General features: G+C 31.6%; 1 protein-coding gene and 1 long non-coding RNA gene across 6 annotated transcripts in view; one reads left to right on the top strand and one right to left on the bottom strand.

Moving 5' to 3' along the window:
* Positions 1-1,543: 1,543 nt before the first annotated feature.
* On the bottom strand, positions 1,544-8,869 carry si:ch73-206p6.1. The gene is made up of 7 exons (XM_002666601.7): positions 8,794-8,869; positions 8,120-8,208; positions 6,495-6,537; positions 6,145-6,365; positions 3,800-3,961; positions 2,817-2,975; positions 1,544-2,418 (listed from the first exon to the last, which is right to left on the bottom strand). The coding sequence occupies exons 2-7, from the start codon at positions 8,195-8,197 to the stop codon at positions 2,389-2,391; spliced, it is 693 nt and encodes a 230-aa protein (XP_002666647.1). The 5' UTR covers positions 8,198-8,208; positions 8,794-8,869; the 3' UTR covers positions 1,544-2,388.
* LOC141380811 (uncharacterized) overlaps positions 6,154-8,978 on the top strand; it is a 190,429-nt gene continuing 187,604 nt past the window's right edge. For all 5 annotated transcript variants that reach the window (XR_012399676.1, XR_012399672.1, XR_012399673.1 and 2 more), the window contains exon 1: positions 6,154-6,317. This is a non-coding gene — a long non-coding RNA (uncharacterized lncRNA). The remainder of the gene's footprint in view (positions 6,318-8,978) is intronic.

The raw sequence follows: 8,978 nt of genomic DNA, 5'->3' as shown, positions 1-8,978 counted from the left end.
CACCTGTTGAATCATAGCTGAAAAGAACAGTCCATTCGATACACAATTATTAGACAAACTGATATGGTTTATAAAATTATGCGTAGCACTACACCATATAACCATTTTAATGTAATGCTGACATTAATGTGGCAAAATAAATAGATGAACAATAACAAAAGTAAAATGAACAGTGTCTTGCTAGAAATACATTCAACTATAACAGGCATTCATGTAACACACTGTAAGAGATGTGTAAACTGCAAACCTGAGTCATAACAAACGTTAACAACACTTAATAATTAATACCCTAAAGACATAAAGATTGTTTCAGTACATCCCAAAATGATTTATTTCTTATTTTTTAGCTTTATTTACCAAAGCAAATACCTAAACAACCTTAAATCGATTTATTTGGCAGGGGAAATTACTTAAAATATTAAGTCTCATTTTTTTTTAAAGAAAAATTTTTGTCAACAGGTTAATTCAAAGCCTAAAACAAGCCTATTTTCATAATTATTTCTAGTTATTGTCCAAAGCAGAAACATAACAAATAAATAAATATTAATAAATACATACTATTGAGTGTGCGTGCATATATATATATATATATATATATATATATATATATATATATATATATATATATATATATATATATATATATATATATACATACATATATATATATATATATATATATATATATATATATATATATATATATATATATATATATATATTCTACTTATTTTCCATATATATATATTTTCTACTTTATTTTCCAAAGCAGAATCATAACTAATTAAATAATAATAATAATAATAATAAATACATACTATTTATTTGTATAATATATATTAATAGAATTGTCTAGAACAGAGATGTCCAAACTAGGGCCCACAGGCCAAAGTTGGCCCATGGTAACTTTTGATTTGGCCCACGATCCCACATAACAAGAGAGTGAGAATGATGGGTAGGGTTGGGTCGAATACCTTTAACAAAGACTGTAATTTCTAATTTAATGTAACATTTTTGTTTGTTTGTTTGTTTGTTTTATTTCTAAGTTTAAAAAAAACAAACTGAAAATAAGTGTTTCAATTAAATACTGTTAATGAATCAGATTTTTTTAAAATATAAAAACTGTCATTCAACAGCTAGAGGACAGTCCAGAAGACATTGACGAACAAATCAAGGCAAAGGTCAAACAAGGCAGCTTGACTAGTGTAACTCCATTCTGTAAGAAACTAGATTTTTTTTTTTTTACTGTATAAGGTCATTATACAATTTTTAAATGTATTCTGCATAAGTTAATGTAAAGCAATATTTTCTAGCTCATTTTAAATATTAAATCATTTCGGAAATCACCAACGACATTTTTCCACTCATATGAAAAAGTTTGGCCACTTCTGGTTTTGAAGTTTCTTTTATGTTTATATATATATATATATATATATATATATATATATATATATATATATATATATATATATATATATATATATATATATATATATATATATATATATATATATATATATTGTTTAGATATTAGATATTTGTACTGGAAAATAAAACAAAACTGAGCAATTTACACCTAAAGATCATCACTGCCCTCTTCTGGAGATACTGAGTACTACAAAAAATAAGCTTAAAAATAATCACAATAAAAAAATTTGTCTTCTTTAAAAACTAATCGTCAGAACTAGTAACCAATCAAACCAATAATACAAAAGCCAACTAAAAATCACAATACACAACAAAATACTACACATTTTGGTCCATTCTGATCAACTGGTTAGCCGTTTGCAACATCTGCATGCAAAATATAGATATTGTTTTTGCGAATTAATAAAACTAGCACAATAAAATATAACTCTGTTTTGTAATATTAAGTTGTATATTGGTCATTCGATTCAAATGTTTTAATGCATAGTCGTACTGGCAGCTCTTAAAGGAATAGTTCACTTTTAAAATGAGAGTCTGTTCTTCACACAAACGTCATATGAGACCTTTTTTATTTTAAACAGCTGTCTTTTTTATGTTTTATTTAATATTTGTAATGCTTGTTCTGTGTTGGAAGACCGTGGAGATAAATAACAAGACTTATTTGATTCATTTTGTTATTTTGGAGTGAGCTATTCCTTTACGTGTCATTCATAGCTTGATTTATTTGAATGAATCTGTTAAAAAATAACAAAATAAATAGAGTTGAATAAAACACGACCAGCAACAGCACACACCTGTAGCTATACTGTACGTCACAGTCTCTAAAAGCACCGTTAGTCTTCAACACCGCTGGCTTCACGTTCACATGCATTCCCGTGGATTCACAGATGGATGAAGGGCGAAGTCTTCACTTTTCACACGTTTTCACACACCGGGATGGTTAAGCTCGCTGCATAGCAGTTAGTTATTCGTCTCAAAGAACATGAAGTCCTGAAACAAATTAATTATGTGATTATTTAGCAGTAATTCTGGGACTCAGACTTTTACTTACAAGTACAGTTGTTCATTATTTATTAATGATGAATCAAACAGAAAGAGTTTCAAGGGTAATTCGATGTGTCGATACGCAAAAAAAATCCAAGGCACTCAAAAAGTAGGTGAAAAAGTTCAACTGCCTTTATTGACATGGCTTCTTAAAAAAATAAACAGGCTTAAAATTAAAATTAACACCTACAATACAAAATTTCAGTGAAATTAAGTAACTTTTTAGGGCCTACATTTTTTAAGACACCCTATATAATTGATTTATTTCAATAAAGTAATGTCATTTTATAATATTGTTGTGAAACAATCAGTCAGTTTTATATTCTCCATAAGGTTATACTCACAATCAGAAAGCAGGCTCCGATCATCACTGCCTTCATCCTCACATCCAGATCCATTGGAAACTGGATGCCAAAGTTGTCTGAATCTGTGAACACCTCTCGCAGGAGTCCTGTCCACTGTTTGCTGATCTTCCCAATACTGACTTCATCCATGGTCAGAATCTTCAGTAGGGCATGACAAGTTGAAAATAAGATAGAAAACAGATATACATTATAGTTTTCAATCATTTATTTTTTGGCACGATAATGTATCAATCCATATACGGGCATATTTACTTGAAATATTGTATCCGCTACTTAACAGTTCCCCCTAGTGGACATTTATAGACAGAAAAGATTGAATTCTAAATCTTACTGTTTCAATAAGTATTGAAAAAGTCATGTTTTAAGAACTTTAATTTAAAAAATGAATTAAATACTGGTATTATTCAAATTTGGTTTCTGAAATATTGATAAAATGTGCATTTGTCAATGTTATTGTTCAGTAATTAAATTTAAGATTTTTATTTTAAGAATTTCTTGGTTTTTAAGTGAGTACAATTGTTAAAAATTAATCCATAAGCAAATGTAATTTTAAATTTAATTCAAGCACTTTCAAGGACCTTTGTTTGTTTTTAAGTATTTTCCAAGTCTTTAATCCATATGTATGAAATTTATGTACTTTTAAGAAGCATGGGGAACCCTGGGATAAACACTGTGATTTTCACATAATGCTGAAAATTAAAATGTTTAATAAAAAAATAAAATAAAAATAAAAACGTGCAAACATCTTAATGCAGCTACATTACACTTAATGTTCTTTCTGTAAATAAATGGCCTTATTTTTAGCTATACATCACTCTTAACTTATCAGATTTAAAAAAAAAAGCTTTTAGAGTTATAAGGGCTGAGCAGCGACAAACAGAACAAAAATCCTTTATTTCCATTGAGAGTCAAGCATTTCTAGTGTCCATAACCATCCGATCATGAGTTGTATGAGTCGATACCTCAAAGTCGACATCAGGCAAGCAGCTCCATCCACAGAACGGCCCCTGGAGCTTGAGGACCGGCTGTCTGTGCTCATTCTCTATGGTGAACTTGGGCAGGAAAGGGTGCCATTGTTGTACAACATACCCTACTGTGTTCCCTGGAGGAGACTGGATCTCCAGCTGACAGATGGAGGAGAGAGTTGAAAAACAAGCAATAAATAGCCAGACTCAGAAATATCCTAATATCATTCATCCACCTTTTTCATTCTTTGGGTGATTTATGGTAGTGACTTCCATTTATTGGTTATTTAAGTTTTCAAAAAACGTCTTGTTTGAAGTTTGTAACGGAGCTGTCCTTCAATAAAATAGTCTGCAAAGTATCAGCTCTGAATAGTCTTAAAGTCTTTGTGAATTCAAAAGGTACCAGTGGTGTAGTCCTTGCTATACGCACGTATACTCAGTATGCCTACTTTTTTCCACGAGCTGTTTGGGTATTACCACTTCTGAGGATCAATAATTGCGTATACCCTCGCTATACTCACTTGTTTTGGTGATTAGACTTCCCTAATTTATGTGTGTTCGCGTCTCCTTTAACTGTCTACCAAATGTCTTTTTTAACTCACATCCTATATTTGTTGCAATTGGTGCATTTGTTTAATTTGCGCCATTCCCCGCCCCGGGGAATGTAATGCCCCGCAGCAGTGAGAAAATTTCCTGAGAAGATCACAACAAATCAACTGAATGATGTCTCACTGAAACTTTCAAGTAAAGTATACATATATAGCAAATGAATCAAAGAAACATTGTCTTTCGTCGTTTCTGGATTGGATGGGTAATAGTACACCACCTTTTTGTTTAGGACTACACCATGGAAAGGTACAATATGTATTTTGCTAGTGCACAATGTTATCCTTTAGGTCAACAATTATTCTGTGCAAGCTGAGTTTGTTTTGTAATCTTCAATCAAAAAGATTGCTTGGCAGTCCTTCTCTGTTGACATTATTAGACTGTTTCAGCCACAATATTCTTAATCATTAGTTTGCTATGAGGGATTGATGAGAAAAAAGAGAGACCCAACCATCTACTCAATATTTAGTTGGAAGTATATTAACATAATGAAATTACATACTGACAACTTGTTACTATTTTTGAAATCTTTAACCTGCTACTGATTTTTTCTTCAACATGATCAAAGTAATATATTTGTATAAACCCACTCTGAAATGGGCGTTTCATTTTAGACACAGAATACATAAAGAATGACCAATTGACCAATCAGAGTACAGCTGGCTTATGGAAGGGAGGAGCTTAGAGACCTTAAAGTCAGCTTGAACCTAAAGGTCCTTATATTTTAGTATGATGAAGTATTTACAAACAGAATATAGAGTAGGGGTGGAGTTTTATTTTTACACTCCTCCTCTAATACAGGGGTTCCCAATCTTTTCAGCCTGCGACCCCAAAAATGACAATGCCAGTGACTCGTGACCCCAATATCCTCTGAGGTGGTTATAAATACAGAAACCTTGCATGCAATGGCGCACACACTCCAATAGACCCAAGTCTATTCTTCGTTTATTTTTTTTTATGTATGTCAGTGCTGTAAATGGGCCAGAAAGTTTAACCTGGTGTTATAAAATGAATCTGCTGCATCTGACGCTATTGCTGTGCCTTTAATATTATGTAATTACCCCAGGGGTCGCAATCCAATAGAACTAGTAACTATAAGCTACTATAGTAACAATATGGCATGCAACTATAAACAACTATTTTTTCCCTTTAGTAAAAAATGGTAATTCTGGTGGTTAATTGAAAATAAATAGATTTTTGGAAATCACCAGGCGACCCCTCTTCATTATACCATTACCCCTAGGGGGGTCCCGACCCCCACTTTGGGAACCACTGCTCTAATAAGTCTGCAAAAGTTTTACAAACTATTTATGTGTTGAATATAAACAAACAAATTTAATTTAGCAATGTTCAACTTAATTTGTCTGTTTAAGGGTTTAAGCCCACATAAATTGTTTACAACCACAAAACTTAAAAGAAATGTGTAAATCCAAGGAATCATCTTTGAATCACTTTTTCAGAGTAGGTAGTTGTTTTTGCAGAATAAACCCTTCAGTCGTATATAAAAATATTTAAAGTGAAAAACATTTGGTATATACAGCTACAGTAAATAAAATAGTGGGTGTTTTAGATTTATAGTATACAAATAAATCACGGATTTACAGTCATTTTTCATATTGGTTGCACCAAGGGGACCCCCAAATAAAATTCTTCTTAAGGCCCACTGAAGGCTTGGGACGGCCCTGGTTGATTCAAAGCAAGTCACATCCGTAAATAAGGGTCATTTTCTCAATTACCTCTTGCAGACAACACGGGAAGAAGCAGGACATGCATTTGAGAGGACGGTTGACCGTGATGATCTCCTGTCCGAAGTTATCGAGGACACGGATGGTGAAGGATCTCAGCGGGCCGCAGCACTGACGGGTCAGACAGTCATTCTCCTCCACCGCATAGAAAACATTCTGACCGAGTGAGTTACGGATCTCATATTTGTTGTTGCTCTCGAAGCCTGCCAAAGCTGCACACAACCATACAACAGATACATTCATTATTAAGCAGTGTCAGTTAATGAATGAAAGCATATTTAGCATTAGGGCAATCTATAAAAGGCATTATGGTATTATTGGTAATCAACTGTCAGACGTACCTTCAATAAGCTCAACCTTCTGTTTGATGAGAAGTTGATCTACCTGAAAGAGTAGGAAGAATTGGTGTTTTACTTGAATTTACATACGTGTGTAGAGGAGTCAAAGACATTCATTAAAATTTACAAAAGAGATTCTATATACCAAGAAAGCACAATATATTACTACATTTCTATTAATGTTTCAAATAATTTTCTAAAAAATGACGTGAAATAATGCTGTTTTGTCATTCAGCATGCCAGATATGTAAAAATGAAACAACGTAGTTATTATTACAGTACTTACAATATATACACATTTTATTCTTAGATTTATTTGATTAAAAACTTCTTAAATGACAAACAGGTAAATCCTGGAGGATAATATTAAGTTATAAATAATATTTAAAACAAATTAAAACAGATTAGTATATTGATTTAGGTCCTTTTAGCTCATTTTTAAAATAACCTAAAATTTGTAACATAACTTGCTTAGATTTATGCCTTTTAGGGAGCAAAATATACATTTCACATGAAATTTGGAAATAGTATTCTGTGTCCTTTACATTAGCAATAATGAGTGAAAAAGATAAATCTGTTCTCCAAAGCATTCAAGATTTATAAAAGAAAATTGCAATTAAATGTTTATAGCTAAACAGTTGTTAACAGGTTATAAATGCATTATAACTGCTACATAAATTGTATGTGTGTGTGTAATATATATATATATATATATATATATATATATATATATATATATATATATATATATATATATATATATACAYATATATATATATATATATATATATATATATATATATATATAAATTTTATGTATATCTTTATATATGCGTATCAAAAACAAGAAACACACACACACACACACACACACACACACACACACACACACACACACACACACACACACACACACACACACAGTGCTCAGCATATATAAGTTTACCCCACACAAATCTTTTCAATTCCTATTTTTAATGGGACGCTATGCAATATTATATTTGTGCATTTACATTAGATTAGTCAGTATTGAAGAAAAATCTGGAGCTTATTTAACAAAATAACTCACAATAACGGTCCTAAAACTAATACATCCAAATTTGTTATTGAAAAATATCAAATAAAAATTTTTAAAAAGAGGAAAAATCAAGAGAAGCAAAAATAAAGGAAAAAGTTTGTTGAAATTTTGAAGGTTGAATTGTTTATTGTTTTTTTTTTTTTTTTTTTTTTGCAATATTTTGCTTAAATTTAATTGTATTATCTTTCAATTTCTAAATGTTTGGTGACTAAAATATTATTTTAATAAATATGTTTGATAAATCTGCTTTGTTTCAATGCACCAAAATACATTGCCTATATTCACTGAGAAATGGAGAATAATATTTACTTTCAAAATGGGGTGTACTCAATTATGCTGAGCACTGTATATATAATATGTCCACAAAATATATGTTTCTAAATGTGCCTTGCAAGATTTTCAGTGCACAAACTGTTGTTACACTAAATGGCATTTTAGACTTCTTTTTCATTTCATTTATTTATTTACATTTTTTTTTTTGTACAGACAACTTTAATTTTCACAATATACATATTTATTATTTTGAATATGGTATTGATGGTGTTCTGACCTGTGTGAGGTACTCCAGTCCTGGTGGACAGCCTGGTATTCCTGGATTTGGAACCATATACATGTTCATAGGCTGCATGGTGGCCTTTCCTTGTGGTGAAGATGAGGAAAACATTTTAGCACCAACTACAGGTCATTATTGACAAATAGCATGGACACATGACGCAATTAATTTAATTGATAGATCAATAACTAATTATTAAAAATATACATATATTACACACGACCACTATCAATAAATATTTACATATTAGAGCCTTATGCATGATTATTCAATAAATCTGAAATTATATTACAATCATAAAGTTATGTTTTCAGGAGCGCAATAGTCAACCACTGAGAGGACAACAACATGACAGAACAGCCGACACAGATAGCTTACAGATATTGAAATCATGTACTGTTTCTGGTATTGTGTGTACCCTTAAAGCAAAAAGGAAACATACTGAGTCTGTGTTCGGTCAATAGATGACTAATATGAGAACACGACCAGAGAAACAGTCATGTTTGCCATGGAGCAAGTGCGTTCAAGGCTGCTATTCTTGTAAGTTAGTAACTGAGCAGATTTCTCCCTCACACGAATTAAAAAATCTAACCTATGCTTTACAAACACTGTGAGGTTTGCGGAGGGGATAAAAATGCAGCACGAAATCTATTTCTAAGATCAAAACTCACCTGCTTCTTCTTATGATAAGGAGTGTAACGGGCTGGCTTAAGAGTCTCGACACCATATTAAACCCCGCGTCCTATTGGCTGGAATGCTGCTCACATGACACAAAAGTCTTTCTACGTCATGCGCGTTCGGTCGAGATTTCCCGGAAGTGACTCGAGAAATCCTACTATGCTACTGAATATTAATG

Source organism: Danio rerio, chromosome 24 (genome assembly GCF_049306965.1).
Source record: "Danio rerio strain Tuebingen ecotype United States chromosome 24, GRCz12tu, whole genome shotgun sequence".
In the NCBI taxonomy this organism is placed as follows: Eukaryota; Metazoa; Chordata; class Actinopteri; order Cypriniformes; family Danionidae; genus Danio; species Danio rerio.
The sequence above is the reverse complement of the archived record's forward strand: the minus strand, read 5'-3'. Positions and strand labels throughout refer to the sequence as shown.